Source organism: Caretta caretta, chromosome 2 (assembly GCF_965140235.1).
Source record: "Caretta caretta isolate rCarCar2 chromosome 2, rCarCar1.hap1, whole genome shotgun sequence".
Classification (NCBI taxonomy): Eukaryota; Metazoa; Chordata; order Testudines; family Cheloniidae; genus Caretta; species Caretta caretta.
This window is the reverse complement of record NC_134207.1, coordinates 3,024,738-3,044,669: the sequence shown is the minus strand read 5'-3', so window position 1 is coordinate 3,044,669 and position 19,932 is coordinate 3,024,738. Positions and strand designations below refer to the sequence as shown.

Below are 19,932 nucleotides of genomic sequence, written 5' to 3'. Positions count from 1 at the left end.
AAACTGATTCCCCCTCCAACCCCCCCCTCCTCTGGGCTTTGTCCCTTTCCCCGGCCAGGAGGGCACCTGATTCCTTTGTTCTCCAACCCTTTAGCTTTCACCTTGCAGGGGGGGAAGGGCCCAGGCCATCAGTTGCCAGGAAACAGGGTGTCGGCCATTCTCTGTGTCCAGACCCCTGCACACACCTGCCCTCTAGGGCTCTGCAACGATCATACACCCTTACCCCACCCCCTAGATACTTAAGAACTGCCTAGGGGAAACTGAGGCACCCCCACACTATTCAGAGGAACATTAAGAACAGTTCTGCTTCGTCACAGCGGGCATGTGAGAGTGTGTGAACATGGATGTATGTATGGGCACGTGGGTGTGCATGTGGGTGTAGCTATGGGCACGTGGATGTACATGAGGGCACATGCGAGTGCGTATGGGCACGTGGGAGTGAGTGCACGTGGGTGTGCAGATGGCTGCATGCGTGCTGGCCAGTGGCGGGGCGGGGGGGAGAATGCACATGGGTGTGTGGCAATGGCAGGGGCGTGTGCTTACACACGGGGAGTGCGTGGGCAGAGAGGGGGAGTCCCAGCGTGCCCAAGCGATTCCCCGCCCCGGCTGAGACTCCCTAGTGCTGTCTTTGCAGTTCCTGGGCCTGCACTCGCACGCGGACGAGGGGCACGCGCATGGGGCTGAGGAGGCCGGGCCCAGGGACACCACCTGGAAGCTGTTGGCCGTGCTGGGTGGCATCTATGCCTTCTTCCTCCTGGAGAAGTTCTTCAGCGTCCTGGGGGGCGACGAGCCCAAGGTTTGGGGGGCGACGGAGGCAGGGGGCAGGTGGGGGAGGGAGATGGGGTATTTTGGAGGGGCGGGATTCACAGAAAAAGCAGGTGCTCTCCCCTGGCAGCCAGCGCTGACCCCAATGCCCCAGTGCGGCACTAGGGGGTGCTGTGGTGCTGGGAGCAGAGCAGGGGCTCAGCAGGGGGCGCTGAGGTATAGGGAATGGGGCAGGGGCTCAGTAGGGGGCGCTCTCCCCTGGCACTCAGCCCTGAGCCCAATGCCCTGGGTGGGGTAGGAGGTGCTGTACTGCAGGAAGGGGGCTCAGCACGGGGAGCTGGGAGGGGGGCTCAGCAGGGGGCGCTCACCCCAATGCCCCAGGGGGTGGGGGTAGTGGGAACTGTGCTGCTGGAATGGGTTAAAGATCTCCTGGCCCTTTCCCCGCGTCTTAGCCAACACCCCGTCAGGCGCTGCCTGGCTGCCTCCCTGCCTCCCGTTGGGCACAGGTGGTGCTGGTGCTCCATGCCCTGGGCTGCGGGCGGCTGTTGCACCTGCCATGCCCCCGAGGGGGGTGCCCGCGGGGCCCGGGGGCCGCTCCCTGTCGGTGCCATGGCGGGGGGGAGGGCGCTGGGTGAGCTGTGTGTGTTGTTCTGGCAGGAGGAGGCTGGCGGGGGCCACCCGCACGACCACGCCATGACCTTGCAGCTCTACCAGGCAGAGCAGAAGAGGAAGAAGCAGGAGAAAGGAGCCTCGCAGGCCGACCTGGTAAGGCCCAGCCCCCAGGATGGTGGGGGGGGGGTGACGCAGGCTGCAGGGCGGGGCCAGCCAGGTGGGCCTCACCCGCTGGGCAGCGCCAGGTACAGCCCGGTGAGCACGTTCCTGAACGTCGCCTCCCCCTTGCTAACTTCGCAGCCTGGCACAGCTCTGGGGCTGGCCTGGCAGTGAAGGGGTTAGGGGCAGTTCTGGGTCCTGCTCACGGCTGCCCTCTGCTGGGCGGAGCGGGGCGCGTGTCCCATGCCGGCTGTGCCTGGCCCTGCTGGGGGTGTGGCCAGGGGTCCCAGGGTCACTGCTCGGGTGGAGGTCTGGGCCCCACGGGGCATCCTCAGGCAGCTGCTGCCAGCAGAGGGCTCCCCCGGGTGAGGGTCAACCCTCACGCTCCCTGTCCATCCCTCCCTCCTCCAGGTCACCGCGGAGGAAGTCAGTCTCAGCAAGACGGGGCAGGGGAGACGCACCCGGGGTGAGTGAGTTAGTGCCTCTACCCCGCAAGGGGCGCCAGCCCTGTGAGCCCCTCGGTGCCACTCTCCAGCCCCAGCACCCCCCAATCAGACCCCATCCAGCCCCAACACCCCCCAATCAGACCCCCCCCACCCCAACCTCGGAACCCCCAATCAGACCCCATCCAGCCCCAACACCCCCCAATCAGAGCCCCCCACCCCAACCTCGGAACCCCCAATCAGACCCCATCCAGCCCCAACACCCCCCAATCAGACCCCCCCACCCCAACCTCAGAACCCCCAATCAGACCCCATCCAGCCCCAACACCCCCCAATCAGACCCCCCCACCCCAACCTCGGAACCCCCAATCAGACCCCACCCAGCGGGGGTAGGATCAGCTCAGGCACCGGAAGGCTGGAGCGGAGGAAATCCCTGGGGTAAGGGCCACCCTGTGTCTGGGGGGCCAGGGCAGGTGGGACCTACAGCCTCTTACCCGCAGCCCTGGGGCTTCATCTTTCTGCTGCTGCTCCTGCCTGGTGCCCCCGGCACTTCGCTGCCCCTGGTGCACTCACCCCCCAGCTTAGTGGTTTGGGAAAAGCAGAAATATTTGTTGCCCCCCCAACCCAGGTGGGACTTGAACCCACAATCCCCAGCTCCGGAAGCTGGTGCCTTATCCATTAGGCCACTGGTATGGGAGCTGCTCTCACACTCACACAGTGACAAGGGCTTGACATTGTTCCACCCCAGCAGAGGCACCAGGCCTGGGGCCACCTGGGTCTTCGGGGCTTCATGACCCATCCCTAAAGTATCCGCCGTTCACTGCTGTCAGAGACGGGCACCAGGGTCGCTGGGCTGAGCCTGTGCAGGAGGGGGCGGGGATCCTGGCAAGCTGGGCCTGGGGGTCTGGGTGGGTGGGGCCGGGGGTCCCAGGCTGGCTGGGCCTGGGGCTGTGGGCAGGGCAGGGGACTCAGGCTGGCTGGGACTGGGGGTGTGGGTGGGGCAGGGGGCCTGGGGGTTGGGCCTGGGGGTCTGGATATGTGGGGTGGGGGGCCCCAGGCTGGCGGTGGTCTCTCCATTGGGAGGGGACTGGCCCCTGGCCCAGCCCTGACTGCCCTTCACTCCACAGAGCAGCGCATGATCCCCTACATGATCACCATCGGAGACGCCATCCACAACTTCGCCGACGGGCTGGCCGTGGGGGCCGCCTTCTCCACCTCCTGGAAGACGGGGCTGGCCACGTCGCTGGCCGTGCTGTGCCACGAGCTGCCGCACGAGCTAGGTGGGCGGCTGCCCCGGGGGGTGGGGGAGTCGCCGGATGCTCAGCCAGCGCTGGGCTGCCCCAAGGCCGTGCTGCGGGGTATTCAGCCCAGACCCCCAGGGGAAATTTCCCAGGGACTCCGGCCCGGGACCGGCTCAGAGCCGCTCTTACCGGGCTAGCTGCGGGGTGACTCCAGGCTCCGGCTGGGCCAGCCAGGGGAGGTGACGCCCAGCCCAGGCTGGCGTAGTGGGGGGCGACCGGCCGCCCAGGCGAATGGCAGCCCCCGCTGACGGGCTCTCGTTCCCGCCCTGCCAGGGGACTTCGCGGCTCTGCTGCACGCGGGGCTAAGCGTCAAGAAGGCCTTGCTGCTGAACTTCGGCAGCGCCCTGACCGCCTTCCTCGGCCTCTACATCGCCCTCTCGGTGACGACGGGCGAGGAGTTCCAGGCCTGGATCTTCACCGTGGCCACGGGCCTCTTCCTCTACGTGGCCCTTTGCGACATGGTGAGCGGCTCGCACGCAGGCTTCCCCTGGCTACGGACCCCTGCCCTGCCCCCACGCCCAGCTCACGAGAGTCCTAATCCAAGGGTCCCGCTGAGAGCTGAGTCTGGGGGTGTGGGGAGCCCAGGGCTGAGCTAGCAGGGGGCTGCGGGTCGGGATTGAGGGGCATCGGCAGAGCTGGGGGAGTGGGGAGCCCAGGGCTGGGCTAGCAGGGGCTGCGGGTCAGGACTGAGGGGTGTCAGCAGAGCTTGAGGGAGGGGGGAGCCCAGGGCTGGGCAAGCAGGGGGCTCCGGGTCGGGATTGAAGGGTGTCGGCATAGTGGCATGGGGGGTAGCCTAGTACTGGCTTTCTCCTCAATGCCCCTCGTTTTCATTAGCCCTCCCCTGCCGTTCCCTGTCACACCCGCCCCCCTCCGTCCAGCCCACGGGCACCGACCTCCCGCTCCCGGCCGGGGGTTCCGGCAGAGCTCCCCAGCTCCGCGGGCTGGCCAGGGCGTCCCATGGCTGGGAGCCCTGCGGGGAAGCCAGGGCAGTGCAGCGAGCACGCGCCCAGTCAGGGCGGATCGGGCTGTGGTGCCGAAAGCGGGGTGGGGACTTGCTAGGGGGCGCGCTCCCTTCAGGGTCCCTAATGGCTGTGGTATGCCGGCCCAGCGCGACGGGGCGCTGCCTTTCGGATGAGACGTGAAACGCAGGCCCCTGCTCTCTTGCACTCAGCAAAGCTCCCAGGGTACTTTCCCGCTGCTGGGGCCTTAGCCCCCTGTCCTGGCCAAACCCCAGTGTGGGCGCTTCCCTTCGGCCCCCCCTGCAGCTGGGATTTATCTGGGCAGTGGTGCTGTGGCCGTGAGCCAGTTGCCCTGACCCACCCCAGAGGTGGCTGCATTTCAGTGGTGGGCGCTGTGAATCCTGCTGGGAGAGCTGTGGGCCCTGCAGTGCTGTAGCCCCTGACCGAGTCGCCCTCACAGTGCAGGGCTGCCAGGGCCACGCGCCCCAGGCTGCGGCTCCGTACCGGGCATGGTGGGTGCAGGCCCTGCCCTAACCCCCCTTTCCCTTCCAGCTGCCCACCATGATGAACGTGAAGGACAAGCGGCCCTGGCTGCTCTTCGCCCTGCACAACCTGGGCCTGCTGGGGGGCTGGGCCATCCTGCTGCTGCTGTCCCTGTATGAGGAGAACCTTACCCTGCTGTGACCCCTGCCCGGCCCCCCATGGACCTGAGCCCACAGGGGGAGGTGGGGCTGCTTCCAGGGGGGAGGGGCACAACCAAGCAATGGGCATGACTGAGGGGAGGCTGCTCTTCAGCGATGCCCGTGGACTGTCTGCAGAGCACCCTGTACCCCTGTCTGTTTGTGCTATTTATTGGGAGAGCAACACCCCCTGGGCCCTGTGCGGGCACTCAGAGGCATGGCACTGTTCACACCCAGCCCCCGGGCCCTGGGTGGGCACTCAGAGGGATGGCATGGTTCACACCCATCCACCCAGCCCCCGCGTGGACACTCAGAGGGATGGCACAGGTCACACCCAGCCCCCAGGCCCTGCGCGGGCACTTAGAGGTGAGGCACCGTTCACTCCCAGGGCAGCCACCCCAAACACAGATCTCAGGGACACTCTTCCCCCACCCCAGGGATCGCCCCTCCCACGGCACTGCTCACCCAGCGTGGCTCCGCTCCCTGGGGCTTGGCTCAGGTCCTGCCGCCCTGCCCCCACCCCCTCCAAACTACCCCAGGTGCCCTGCAGGCCATGCAGCTGGGCAGCCCCTCTGGACAGGGATGGCCTGGGGCTCTCTGGAGCAGCCTGTTGCTTGCTCAGTGCCTGGCCCAAGGGGGCCCAATTTCTGCCGGGGCCTCCCGGCGCCACCATCTCACACAGCCCAGCCATAGACCCCAAACTCCCCCCACAGACCCTCTGCCCCACGCTGATCCCACACGGCTGCTCAGTGAAGGAGCCTCATGCCGCCCCCTGCTCACACTCAGCCCTGCCCCGCAGGAGTGGGGAGAGCAGAAGGGGCTGGGAGGAGGCCACTGGCTTGGTTGTGTTGGGGGATCCGTGATGGCTCATGCCAGGCCCGAGTCCCGCAGAGCTCAGCCTGCCCCATGGACAATAAAACGATGCGTCTCCCAAGCTCTCTCTGCCTTGCTGTGGGCGAGGGCTGGGGCTGTGACGGGCCCGGGGCAGGGGGGTGGGACGTGCCCAGGCACCTGTGCCAATGGGGCCCGTAAGTGGCTGAAGGTTCCATCCCCCTCTGCCCGCTGCTCAGAGGCCGTGCCAGGGGCTGGCAGCTCACAGGGCCGGTCCCTGGGAAGGGGTACAGCCTACGCACTGAGTTTTCTTTTCCCCCAAGGGGTGCTCCATGCCTGCTCTGCCCCAAAGCCCTGCCCCACTCTGCTTCTGCTCCGCCCTCATTGTGCCTCTTCCCACTTCTGACCCACCCCCTTCCCTGAGGCTGCACCCTCACTCCACCTCTTCCCACCCTCCGCCCTCCAGGCCCCACCTGCCCACTGCTCCCTGCCCTCCGCCCTCCCTCTCTGACCTGGGAGAGATTTCCTGAGACTCTGGCCCAGGTGGCTCCTGGCCCAGGGCCTGCAGTGCTGGGGGTTGGGGCCGTGCCCCATATGCATCAACTCCAATTGGGTGCTCTGCACCCCCCAACCACAGCTGTTCGGATGGCTCGGGAGGGAGCCCTGGCAGCCAATGAGCCCTGGCTGAACACGCATGGTCCCCTCCATGGGCGTACTTTGACGTCTATTTGGGGGGTCAAGGGGGTTAATAATATATAGAGGCCTAATTTCTGGATTTACCGAATGTTAGTGGTAGTTAAATTATAATGGACTTGAAATCACAAATACAGTTTACATTAATTATTTAATCACCTTTTTTATTTTAACATAATTATTTGCCATGTTTACCAGCTGCCATTGAGAAATCAACATTAGCATAGAAACAAATTCTTGAATAAAGAGAACCAAGCACTCTCATGTAATTATGAATCACGTCTTCCTCGTCTGAGAGTTACATAAACATTGTCTTACTATAGAAATACTGTCTTTATCTTCATGTAGAAGCAATCGTCTTCCCTTGGGTTAGCTTTTCTTGGTTTTCGAGTAAAATAATTTGATGGGCCTAAATTAAAACAGAACAATATTTTACTCAAGTTCAAACTTGTAGAGGTCACAGTCACTTCTCTGTAGGTACTTTGCATCACCCTCTAGAGTCTAATCAAAAATGTTATCCCTGCCATAGGTTTTTAAAGTAATTTCTCAATGCGCTGGATCTAATTCCCATGGAAGTCAATAGCAGTCTTCGGCAAAGTCTACACTACACACTTGCTGTGGTATAATGACGTCACTCGGGGTGTGAAAAATCCACACACCCCCATGCTACATAGTTATAGTGACCCAACCCCCCCCCCCCCCCCAGCCCCGTAGGCACTGCTGTGTCAGTGGGAGAGCGTCTTTCTTCCATTGGCTTAAAGCATTGTGACGAAGTGGGACTGTTCTTAATGTTTCCTCTGAATACTGTAGGGGCGCCTCAGTTTTCCCTATGCATTTCTAAAGTCTCTAGGTGGTGGGATAAGGGGGAGTAATTGTTGCAAAGGGCCAGTGTACATAAATGGCCAACACTCTGTCTCCTGGCAACTGATGGCCTGGTCCCTTCCCTTCCCCCCTGCAAGGTGAGAGCTAAAGGGTTGGAGAACAAAGGAACTTGGTGACCTCCTGGCCCGGAAAAGGGACAAAGCCCAGAGGAGGAGGGGCTGGAGTGGAGTCAGTTTGGACAGGCTGGGGACGTGGAGTGAAGTACACATGTGGTTGTCTGGCTCACTGCCCCCAAAATGGATCCAGCTGAGAGGTCCGGTTCTCTGCACCTACAAGCTCTATTTTAGATCATTTTCCTGTTGTCTAATAAACCTTCTGTTTTCCTGGCTGGCTGAGAGTCACGTCTGACTGCGAAGTTGGGGGGCAGGACCCTCTTGCTTCCCCAGGACCCCGCCTGGGCGGACTCGCTGTGGGAAGCGCACGGAGGGGCAGAGGATGCTGAATGCTCCGAGGTCAGACCCAAGAAGGTGGAAGCCGTGTGAGCTTTTTGCCCTGCAGACAGGCTGCTCCCAGAGAGGAGCCTTCCCCAGAGTCCTGCCTGGCTTCATGGGGAGCAATTCCAGAGCATCGCCCGGGGACCCCGTGACAAGCATCTTCTCCAGACCCCTACAGCAGTGCAGCTCCATCTGTGAAATTGACAAGAATGGACATGAATTTAGTAGGGCCCTACCAGGATGTGTCTAAAGACACCTCTTGATTCTGTACAACTGCTCCATTTAGGTGTCCAGCGAACCTGGGTCCGCTTGAAAGCGAGGACCTGAAATCACAGGAACTTCCGTTGAATTCAGCTTTCAGTTTGTCCCCAGACTCCGGGCAAGCAGGCAGGAAGGGAAGAAAAGGGAAAGAAACATCTACAAAACAAGATTTGTATGGCCCACTCCAAACTGAGTTCTCCTTATGGCACCTGTATCTTACCCTTTGCACGAAGCAGATCTGCCTGCATCGCTTGCCACAGAGTTAATGGTATTTTTAATAACCACATTGTATTTATTATCCTTACAAAATGGAAATAAAACCCTTATATGACATATGATCAAATATGTCTTTCAGAAAGACCAGGAGATAAATTTTCTCTTTCCCTGTGTCATGTTCTCCTGGGATGGGAGGGCTGCTATCTTTTGTTGCTGTTCAGTAAAACAAGTCTAAACTGTTTTTTCAGCCCAAAACAGACCATGCCCAGTGTAATGATGCTGGTTCTGGTGGGACCCAACGGAGAGTGCCAACTCAGGACAAATTGCTTCAAGCAGGGCGGTTACAGCCCCAGGCTGGGGTTTCTGTGCACACCAAGGCAAACCAAACCAGCCAGACAGAGAAGACCTTGGTTTTACCCCACTGGCTAACCACAAGTCACACAAGCAATTCCCTTAGACACTCCAGTTTCCCAGTATCACCACCAGTGCTCCTCGTTATGGGGACGAATGGTTATGAAAACCAATACCCCAGGAAAAGAAAAAGGTTCTCTCGATCCCAAAGGACCAAGCCCCGGACCCAGGTCAATATACAAATCAGATCTTACCCACAAATCATGCTGTTGCCAATCCTTTAGAATCTAAAATCTAAAGCTTTATTCATAAAAGGAAAAGGATAGAGGTGAGAGCTAGAATGGGTGAAATGGAATCAATGACATACAGTAACGGCCAAGTTCTTGGTTCAGGCTTGTAGCAGGGATGGAATAAACGGCAGGTTCAAATCCAGTCTCTGGAGTCCATCCACAGCGGGGATGTGTCCTTCAGTCCTTGGTTCAAAGCTTCAGTGTAGCAATGTCCCTCCAGAGGTAGGAAGCAGGATTGAAGACAAGATGGAGGAGCTGCAGCAGCCTTTTATAGTCTTTTGCCATGTGGTCTGTCTTTCTTTGTCCCAAAGACAAGCTGTCCATCCCATGGCCTGGAAAAACCTCAGAGTTCTGTCCCTAGGCAGGTCCCTGCCTACCTTGCTGAGTCCCAAGGGGCGTCTGCCTTCTCTTAATGGGTCAGTTGTACAGTGGATGGTCCTTAATGGGCCATCAAGCAGGCTAGGCAGAGCTGTCATCAACTTGTCTGGGGTGTCACCCAGAAGCATAGCATACAGACAGTATAGAGCCAATACATATATCTTTAAATACAAAAATGATACATGCAAACAGATCGCATAATCCTAACCAGCAAACCATAACCTCATCTTAGACGCCTTATTTGACCCCCTTTATACATGATTTGGTGCCACTACAGGATCTTGGTTGCAACGATGTTCTATATGGTCCCAGTTCAAGTCAATAACGTCACACCCAGTAATTATGCTTTGCTTCAACACATGCAATGCCCACATCAAACCACTGCTAAAGCCTGTCCCCTGCCCCTCCATGCCAGGTGCACCAGGATAGTGAGCAAGAGACACAGTCTCACAGGCATGCCCAGCTGTGCCCTCCAAGCCAGATATGGGGCAGGCAGGCTCAGCCTGGCAGGATTCTAGTTCTCAGATGTGGGGGGGATGTGGATGCACAGGGGCTCATTGGAGGATTCTGGGTGCAGGGGGAATGGGACTCTACAGGGGGAGTCCAGGTGAAGGTGGTTGGAGCTCCGTGGGGGGCTGTCTGGGTGCTGGGGGGAGGGCTTAGCAGGTGGGGTCCAGATGCATGACGGTTGGGCAGAAGGGGGGGAAACTTCCCATACAGTGACCCCGCCCCCCATGGGTAAGGAGCGATGGGGGCAGGAAGCAGGGGGGAGTGCAAAGCTTCCTGCAACTGGGGGAGGCTCCTGGGGGTAGGTCTGACCACCCCAGCGGCTCCCTGCAAGGGAAGTCCTGTCCCCCCATCTAGCAGCTGAGTGCTCCCCTGGGTTGGGAAGCAGCCTGGAAGCCTGGCTCTCCTCGCTGAAAACAGCCATGGTCCATGTGGGAAACTGACCAGCGGGCACAGAGTGCCCCCCCAAGCACATTCCTTCTGCCGCCCTAATGGCCTGGCAGGAAGGGGCAAGCAGTGACTCCAGGGGCTCTGTGCCTGCTGGTCACTTTCCCCGCGTGAGCTGCGAGGGAGCTGATCCCTGCCCTTCCCTTAGGCAGCCCACATGGGCAAACTGATCAGCAGGCACCTGGAATCCCCGCCCCCGGATCCGACGGCTCCTCCGCGGGGGGAACAGGGCTAGGGGACAAATCCGGGTGCTCCCCTGCACATCCCCCCTGCAATGCACCCAGTGTGTGGGGGGGCATGTTCCCTTATAACATACCCATAACCTCCTCCCATGCCACTCAGCGAGAGCCATGCTAGGGATGGCCCCTCTCTGATAGCCCGGTGGGCCCTGCCTACTGCTCCCGGACCCAGGCCTACACCCCCACCCGCTGGTCCCAGGCTAAGCCCCTGTGCCTGCCCCACACCTACTGCCCCCTGGTCCCGGGCTCAGCCCCTGTGCCTGCCCCACTAGTGGTTTCCCCAGGAATTGAAATGGGGAGGGGGTGTTCAAATTTACAGGGGGTGTGTGTCAGGGCTGATGAAGGGTGAGACCATGAGGGTGAAGGTGGGCTGTATGGCACCATAGTAAAAACTGAAAAATGTTTCATGACCATTTTATTAGATTTAACTCATGTTTTAAAATCACACAAATTAAAGCTTTTGACACGGTCTCCCACAGTATTCTTGTCAGCAAGTTAAAGAAGTACGGGCTGGATGAATGCACCATAAGGTGGGTAGAAAGTTGGCTAGATTGTCAGGCTCAACGGGTAGTGATCAATGGCTCCATGTCTAGTTGGCAGCCGGTGTCAAGTGGAGTGCCTTAGGGGTCGGTCTTGGGGCCGGTTTTGTTCAAGATCTTCATAAATGATCTGGAGGATGGTGTGGATTGCACTCTCAGCAAATTTGCGGATGATACTAAACTGGGAGGAGTGGTAGATACGCTGGAAGGGAGGGATAGGATACAGAAGGACCTAGACAAATTGGAGGATTGGGCCAAAAGAAATCTGATGAGGTTCAATAAGGATAAGTGCAGGGTCCTGCACTTAGGACGGAAGAACCCAATGCACAGCTACAGACTAGGGACCGAATGGCTAGGCAGCAGTTCTGCGGAAAAGGACCTAGGGGTGACAGTGGACGAGAAGCTGGATATGAGTCAGCAGTGTGCCCTTGTTGCCAAGAAGGCCAATGGCATTTTGGGATGTATAAGTAGGGGCATAGCGAGCAGATCGAGGGACGTGATCGTCCCCCTCTATTCAACATTGGTGAGGCCTCATCTGGAGTACTCTGTCCAGTTTTGTGCCCCACACTACAAGAAGGATGTGGATAAATTGGAGAGAGTCCAGCGAAGGGCAACAAAAATGATTAGGGGTCTGGAACACATGACTTATGAGGAGAGGCTGAGGGAACTGGGATTGTTTAGTCTGCAGAAGAGAAGAATGAGGGGGGATTTGATAGCTGCTTTCAACTACCTGAGAGGTGGTTCCAGAGAGGATGGTTCTAGACTATTCTCAGTGGTAGAAGAGGACAGGACAAGGAGTAATGGTCTCAAGTTGCAGTGGGGGAGGTTTAGGTTGGATATTAGGAAAAAAATTTTCACTAGGAGGGTGGTGAAACACTGGAATGGGTTACCTAGGGAGGTGGTAGAATCTCCTTCCTTAGAAGTTTTTAAGGTCAGGCTTGACAAAGCCCTGGCTGGGATGATTTAATTGGGGATTGGTCCTGCTTTGAGCAGGGGGTTGGACTAGATGACCTCATGAGGTCCCTTCCAACCCTGATATTCTATGATTCTATGAAAGTTGGCTACTCAAGCATTCTATGAATCACTACGTCTACATCCTTCTTGGTTTCTTGTTATAATTTTGCACAACTCTGTTAATGAACTTCTTGAATGCCATGCGTTCATCTTTGGTGGCTTCCCATGGGTCCGGTACTTCCATTTCTTCAATTGATACGCTCACTAGTTCATTCACAGGATCAGGCAGAAGGCGACTTCTTTCAGAACACAAAATTCTAGTCAATGATGAAAAAGAACGCTCAGCTGTCGCTGTTGTGACTGGGAGTAGCAAGAGATGAATTCCTACTTCCTTCATCCCAGGAAACAGAGCACAAAGATCGGGTCGAGCCACTAGTGATGATAAAAAAGAAGTTGAAGTCAAATCTTCATTCATTCGTCGTATGATATTCCACTCTGTGTTCGAATTCTCTATTTTGTCCTGAGCACATGGCAGCCCCATGGCTGATGGTGCCTCACTCCACTCCGCTGTCGGTGTTTTATAGGACAGGGATCTGTAAAAGCTGCGTAGATGGTGAGTAGAATCTAGAAGTCGCTGTTGTAGATTTTTAAGAATCAAGGCTGTGTACTTTTTCAGTTGTCTTAACAAACACTTCTTGTCTTCTTCACTTAAGGATTCAGTACAAATGCCTTCATTAGTCAACTTCTGGACTGAAGTCTTTGCTTCTTCCAGTACTTTTTCAATGGATAGCTCTCTGATTGATCCAAATGTAGCCTCTCTTGCTGGACAAAGATCTACTACTGTTGTAGCAGATGCCTGGATGGCATTGTTTAATGATCCAAGTGGTTTCAACAGTAGACTTAAGAGAGAGAGAATGGCAATAGTCTTCTCTGAATGTAGTATCAAAAGTAATCCACCAGCCTCACTACTTAGATCCATCCCACGTTGGTAGATATTTTCCAAAGCCAGTAATAATGGCTGGAGTACTTTTAAGACAACAGCCAAGGATCGCTCATGAGAAAGCCAGCGGGTTTTCCCAGGTTGGACTAATTTGAACTTCAGTCCCAGTGTATCTTCTATATTTTCCAAGATATTCAGTCTTTTTGGACTCTTGCTGAAAAAAGAATACAATGAAGACATTAAATTTATAGCTTTTTTAATGTCTTTTGAAGATTTTGCAGCTCGTACTTGTGCTAGTTGGAGTAGATGGCCTCTGCCGTGCGTATAGGAGAGAACAGGGTTACACTTTTCTCTGAGCAAAGCTTGTACTCCACCATGTCTTCCAGAGAAGTTTGCAGCTCCATCAAATGCCCAAGCAGCCATCTGTCTGGGGTCCAACTGACAAGCATTTAACTCTCCTAAGATGTGGGTTATCACAGATGCAGCCGATGTGTCTTCTATAACTTGAACATGTAGAAATGCATCTGGCCTACCCCTGACATCAAGATAACACACACAATGACTTAATACTTTATGCCCATTTGCACCGGTTCATTCATCAGCCATGTATGCAAATTTTTTGAATGTGGTGAGAGCTCTTCACTTTTTCAGCTGCTGAGTCTTTCACTGTTGCACCGCATGCTCCTAGCCAGTCAGTTGAGCTTCTTGCAGAAAGACAGTGAGCATTTGCGGGTCTTTTTCGGAACCAGCGTTCAACTCCAGGATGAACAAGTGACAATGCACTTCACATTGGCCTCCAGTTTGTAGTGTGTGGTGTCTCTTGCTTAAATAGAAAGTAGGATGCCACAGCCATGTTTGTTCGCATAAACTGTGTTGTGTCTCCAGCATTCTTATCAGCCTCATTAAGTATGTCTAAAATTGGCTTTGAAAAGGGGCTTATAAGGCTTTCTGCATGTTGATGCACTCCAGAGGCCTGGTGTTTTGCAGCCTTTTCACGTACTTTGTCAACATTGGCTTTGCTGATCAGTCTGACAAACCCAGCTCCTCCACTTTTACCAATTGTAGCATTGGGAAGCTTTCCTTCTTCATAAGCTTTTTTGCAAGAGGTGCACCAGTAGCCATCTTTTGTAACTTCAATAAATGGGAACACTTTGACCGACAAACATTGGGAACTGCCTTTAGGTCTTGGAGACACGGTTTCTTCAGTAGGTAACTGTATTTGTGCTTTGGGCTGGTCGGATGTAGATCCACCACTTGAACCTTCAGATGACATGTTGATATATTCTTGGTTCTTGACGTGTTCTTCACCTTGGTTAGTTTTTGAGGCCTTTGAGTGGAAAACCTGTTGTATTGTTTTTTGTCTTTTCATTTTCACTTTGACCTGCAACATATAAAAGAGATATGAATAAACTAAATGTTTTGTTAGGATAATGCAAATTTAACATCATGATAATGCAAGTTACACCAAAACACATAACAGGTCTAGATTTCTAAAAAAATATAAATTAAAAAAAATGTATTTAATTTAAATTGACTTTTGAAAAGTAAGCCATCATGGGATAAGAGGGAAGGTCCTCTCATGGATCAGTAACTGGTTAAAAGATGGCAAACAAAGGGTAGGAATAAATTATCAGTTTTCAGAATGGAGAAAGATAAATAGAGGTGTCCCTGAGGGGTAGGTACTGGGACCATTACTGTTCAACATATTCATAAATGATCTGGAAAAAGGCGTAAACAGTGAGGGGGCAAAATCTGCAGATGATCAAAACTATTCAAGAGAGTTAAGTCCCAGGCAGACTGTGAAGAGCTACAAAGGGATCTCACAAAACTGGGTGACTGGGCAACAAAATGGCAGATGAAATTCAGTGTTGATAAATGCAAAGTAATGCACATTGGAATCATAGAATATAAGGGTTGGAAGGGACCCCAGAAGGTCATCTAGTCCAACCCCCTGCTCGAAGCAGGACCAAATCCCAGTTAAATCATCCCAGCCAGGGCTTTGTCAAGCCTGACCTTAAAAACCTCTAAGGAAGGAGATTCTACCACCTCCCTAGGAAACGCATTCCAGTGTTTCACCACCCTCTTAGTGAAAAAGTTTTTCCTAATATCCAATCTAAACCTCCCCCACTGCAACTTGAGACCATTACTCCTCGTTCTGTCATCTGCTACCATTGAGAACAGTCTAGAGCCATCCTCTTTGGAACCCCCTTTCAGGTAGTTGAAAGCAGCTATCAAATCCCCCCTCATTCTTCTCTTCTGCAGGCTAAACAATCCCAGCTCCCTCAGCCTCTCCTCATAACTCATGTGTTCCAGACCCCTAATCATTTTTGTTGCCCTTCGCTGGACTCTCTCCAATTTATCCACATCCTTCTTGAAGTGTGGGGCCCAAAACTGGACACAGTACTCCAGATGAGGCCTCACCAATGTCGAATAGAGGGGAACGATCACGTCCCTCGATCTGCTCGCTATGCCCCTACTTATACATCCCAAAATGCCATTGGCCTTCTTGGCAATAAGGACACACTGCTGACTCGTATCTAGCTTCTCATCCACTGTCACCCCTAGGTCCTTTTCCGCAGAACTGCTGCCTAGCCATTCGGTCCCTAGTCTGTAGCTGTGCATTGGGTTCTTCCGTCCTAAGTGCAGGACCCTGCACTTATCCTTATTGAACCTCATCAGATTTCTTTTGGCCCAATCCTCCAATTTGTCTAGGTCCTTCTGTATCCTATCCCTCCCCTCCAGCGTATCTACCACTCCTCCCAGTTTAGTATCATCCGCAAATTTGCTGAGAGTGCAATCCACACCATCCTCCAGATCATTTATGAAGATATTGAACAAAACCGGCCCCAGGACCGACCCTTGGGGCACTCCACTTGATACCGGCTGCCAACTAGACATGGAGCCATTGATAACTACCCGTTGAGCCCGACAATCTAGCCAGCTTTCTACCCACCTTATAGTGCATTCTTCCAGCCCATACTTCCTTAACTTGCTGACAAGAATACTGTGGGAGACCGTGTCAAAAGCTTTGCTAAAGTCAAGAAACAATACATCCACTGCTTTCCCTTCATCCACAGAACCAGTAATCTCATCATAAAAGGGGATTAGATTAGTCAGGCATGACCTTCCCTTGGTGAATCCATGCTGGCTGTTCCTGATCACTTTCCTCTCATGCAAGTGCTTCAGGATTGATTCTTTGAGGACCTGCTCCATGATTTTTCCAGGGACTGAGGTGAGGCTGACTGGCCTGTAGTTCCCAGGATCCTCCTTCTTCCCTTTTTTAAAGATTGGCACTACATTAGCCTTTTTCCAGTCATCTGGGACTTCCCCCGTTCGCCACGAGTTTTCAAAGATAATGGCCAATGGCTCTGCAATCACAGCCGCCAATTCCTTCAGCACTCTCGGATGCAACTCGTCCGGCCCCATGGACTTGTGCACGTCCAGCTTTTCTAAATAGTCCCTAACCACCTCTATCTCCACAGAGGGCTGGCCATCTCTTCCCCATTTTGCGATGCCCAGCGCAGCAGTCTGGGAGCTGACCTTGTTAGTGAAAACAGAGGCAAAAAAAGCATTGAGTACGTTAGCTTTTTCCACATCCTCTGTCACTAGGTTGCTTCCCTCATTCAGTAAGGGGCCCATACTTTCCTTGGTTTTCTTCTTGTTGCCAACATACCTGAAGAAACCCTTCTTGTTACTCTTGACATCTCTGGCTAGCTGCAGCTCCAGGTGCGATTTGGCCCTCCTGATATCATTCTTACATGCCCGAGCAATATTTTTATACTCTTCCCTGGTCATATGTCCAACCTTCCACTTCTTGTAAGCCTCTTTTTTATGTTTAAGATCCGCTAGGATTTCACCATTAAGCCAAGCTGGTCGCCTGCCATATTTACTATTCTTTCGACTCATCGGGATGGTTTGTCCCTGTAACCTCAACAGGGATTCCTTGAAATACAGCCAGCTCTCCTGGACTCCTTTCCCCTTCAAGTTAGTCCCCCAGGGGATCCTGGCCATCCGTTCCCTGAGGGAGTCGAAGTCTGCTTTCCTGAAGTCCAGGGTTCGTATCCTGCTGCTTACCTTTCTTCCCTGCGTCAGGATCCTGAACTCAACCAACTCATGGTCACTGCCTCCCAGATTCCCATCCACTTTTGCTTCCCCCACTAATTCTACCCGGTTTGTGAGCAGCAGGTCAAGAAAAGCGCCCCCCCTAGTTGGCTCCTCTAGCACTTGCGCCAGGAAATTGTCCCCTACGCTTTCCAAAAACTTCCTGGATTGTCTATGCACCGCTGTATTGCTCTCCCAGCAGATATCAGGAAAATTAAAGTCACCCATGAGAATCAGGGCATGCGATCTAGTAGCTTCCGTGAGCTGCCGGAAAACAATCTCAACTATACATACAAAATGATGGAGTCTGAACTAGCTGTTACCACTCAAGAAAGAGATCTTGGAGTCATTGTGGATGGTTCTCTGACAACATCCACTCAGTGTGCAGCGGCAGTCAAAAAAAGCAAACAGAATGTTGGGAATCATTAGGAAAGGGATAGATAATAAGACAGAAAAGATCATATTGCCTCTCTATAAATCCATGGTACATGCACACCTTGAATACTGTGTGCAGATCTGGTCACCCCATCCCAAAAAAAGATATATTGGAATTGGAAAAGGTACAGAGATGGGCAACTAAAATGATTAGGGGTATTAAACAGGAGGAGAGATTAAAATGACTGGGAATGTTCAGCTTAGAAAAGAGACGACTAAGGGGGGAAATATGATAAAGGTCTATAAAATCTTGACTGGTGTGAAGAAAGCGAATAAGGAAATGTTATTTAATCCTTCATATAACACAAGAACTAGCAGTCACCCAATGAAATTAATAGGCAGCAGATTTTAAAAAAAACAAAAGGAAGTACGTCTTCACACAACATAAAATCAACCCGTGGAACTCTTTGCCAGGGGATGCTGTGAAGACCAAAACTATAACAGGATTAAAAAAAGAACTAGATAAATTTCTGGAGACTAGGTCCATCAGTGGCTATTAGCCAGGATGGGGAGGGATGCAACACCATGCTCTGAGTGTCCCTAGCCTGTTTGCCAGAAGCTGGGAATGGGCAACAGGGGATGGATCATTTGATGGTTACCTGTTCTGTTCATTCCCTCTGAAGCACCTGGTCTTGACCACTGTCAGAAGACAGGATACTGGGCTAGATGGACCATTGGTCTGACCCAGTATGACCATTCTTATGTAAAAAATAATTATAATAATAAAAATGTTTAGTACAGAAACTCCCCAACATAATGACCTCTCAAGATAGCAACGAGGTGAGATAACAACCTTGGCAAATAATGCATTTTAAAAATCTTGGCCTACTAGGAAACATATGTCTACAAGTTTCCATTCCCAGTCACAAATCTAGCATTCTGGAGCAAAGTCACTAAAATATAGTCCAACAAACAAATGTTTATTTAACGTGCCCCTCGCTTTTCCCTCCACCGCACCCCACTCATCAGTGTTGTCCTTGGTCAGTGGAGACTCAGAGTTCAGAGGTGCTTTCACGTGAGTTCACCTCCCAGGTGGGGGGCAAGAAGGCACCTTGCTCGTTCCTCCAGCTGCTCCCTGCTCGCTCTGACCACTGCTGTTCGTTCTGCCACCGTTTACGCCACCGCTCTGTTGCCAATGGCCCTGCCCCATCACCATCTGCTGCCACCAGCCCCTGTGCCTGCCCCATGCCCCCTGCCCCTGGGCTCAGCCCCGGTGCCTGCCCCGCTCCCCCAGTCCCAACCCCCGTACCTGCCCCCTGGTCCCAGCCTCTGTGCCTGTCCCACGCCCCCCTGTCCCAGCCCCTGTACCTGCCCCATGCCCCCTACCACTGGGCTCAGCCCCTGTGCCTGCCCCGCGCCCCCCTGCCCCTGGGCTCAGCCCCTGGGCCTGTCCCACGCCCCCTGCCACTGGGCTCAGCCCCTAGGCCTGTCCCGCTCCCCCAGTCCCAACCCCCGTACCTGCCCCATGGTCCCAGCCTCTGTGCCTGTCCCACGCCCCCCGGTCCCAGCCCCTGTGCCTGCCCCATGCCCCCTGCCACTGGGCTCAGCCCCTGTGCCTGCCCCGCGCCCTCCTGCCCCTGGGCCTGCCCCGCGCCCCCCTGCCCCTGGGCTCAGCCCCTGGGCCTGCCCCGCTCCCCCAGTCCCAACCCCCGTACCTACCCCATGGTCCCAGCCTCTGTGCCTGGCCCACGCCCCCCGGTCCCAGCCCCTGTGCCTGCCCCATGCCCCCTGGCTCAGCCCCTGTGCCTGCCCCGCGCCCCCCTGCCCCTGGGCCTGCCCCGCACCCTCCTGCCCCTGGGCTCAGCCCCGCACCCTCCTGCCCCCTGGTCCCAGCCTCTGTGCCTGCCCCATGCCCCCTGCCCCTGGGCTCAGCCCCTGTGCCTGCCCCACGCCCCCTGCCCCTGGGCTCAGCCCCTGGGCCTGCCCCACGCCCCCTGCCCCTGGGCTCAGCCCCTGGGCCTGCCCCACGCCCCCTGCCCCTGGGCTCAGCCCCTGGGCCTGCCCCACGCCCCCTGCCCCGTTCCCCCAATCCCACGCCCCCCAGTCCCAGTCACTGGGCCTGCCCCACGCCCCCCCTGCCCCTGGGCTCAGCCCCTGGGCCTGCCCCGCACCCTCCTGCCCCTGTGCCTGCCCCGCGCCCCCCTGCCCCTGTGCCTGCCCCACACCCCCTGCCCCGTTCCCCCAATCCCACGCCCCCCAGTCCCAGTCACTGGGCCTGCCCCACGCCCCCCCTGCCCCTGGGCTCAGCCCCTGGGCCTGCCCCGCTCCCCCAGTCCCAACCCCTGTACCTGCCCCACGCCCACCGGTCCCAGCCCCTGGGCCTGCCCCACGCCCCAGGGCTCCGTCACGGCGCGCGGCCAGCGCTCGTCGAGCCGGGCAGGGAACCCAGGCGTCCGGGCGCAGAGGGGCGGGACGCCCCTGGGGACCCGGGTTCGAACCCCCGCAAGCGGGAGACGGGCGGCGCAGGCGCAATCCACCCCCCTCCCCGCGAGAGGGCGGGGCTGGCCCTGGCTCT

General features: G+C 55.5%; 1 protein-coding gene and 1 long non-coding RNA gene across 4 annotated transcripts in view; one reads left to right on the top strand and one right to left on the bottom strand.

Annotated features, from left to right (window-relative positions):
- Positions 1-5,853, top strand: part of SLC39A4 (solute carrier family 39 member 4) — a 32,072-nt gene extending 26,219 nt beyond the window's left edge. Inside the window, exons 7-12 of the mRNA XM_048841887.2 lie at positions 635-796; positions 1,423-1,530; positions 1,948-2,002; positions 3,107-3,259; positions 3,554-3,741; positions 4,792-5,853. Coding sequence (XP_048697844.2) covers positions 635-796; positions 1,423-1,530; positions 1,948-2,002; positions 3,107-3,259; positions 3,554-3,741; positions 4,792-4,923 — 798 coding nt within the window. The 3' untranslated portion in view covers positions 4,924-5,853. The remainder of the gene's footprint in view (positions 1-634; positions 797-1,422; positions 1,531-1,947; positions 2,003-3,106; positions 3,260-3,553; positions 3,742-4,791) is intronic.
- A 733-nt stretch (positions 5,854-6,586) lies between these two features.
- On the bottom strand, positions 6,587-19,904 carry LOC125632943 (uncharacterized). Of its 3 annotated transcripts, XR_012666846.1 has the most exons (4): positions 19,706-19,904; positions 18,017-18,115; positions 7,996-14,262; positions 6,587-6,852 (listed from the first exon to the last, which is right to left on the bottom strand). It is a non-coding gene; the product is annotated as an uncharacterized LOC125632943 (long non-coding RNA). The 3 variants fall into 3 exon arrangements; XR_012666845.1 differs by lacking the exon at positions 18,017-18,115; XR_012666844.1 differs by lacking the exons at positions 18,017-18,115; positions 19,706-19,904 and adding an exon at positions 18,375-18,599.
- Positions 19,905-19,932: the final 28 nt, after the last annotated feature.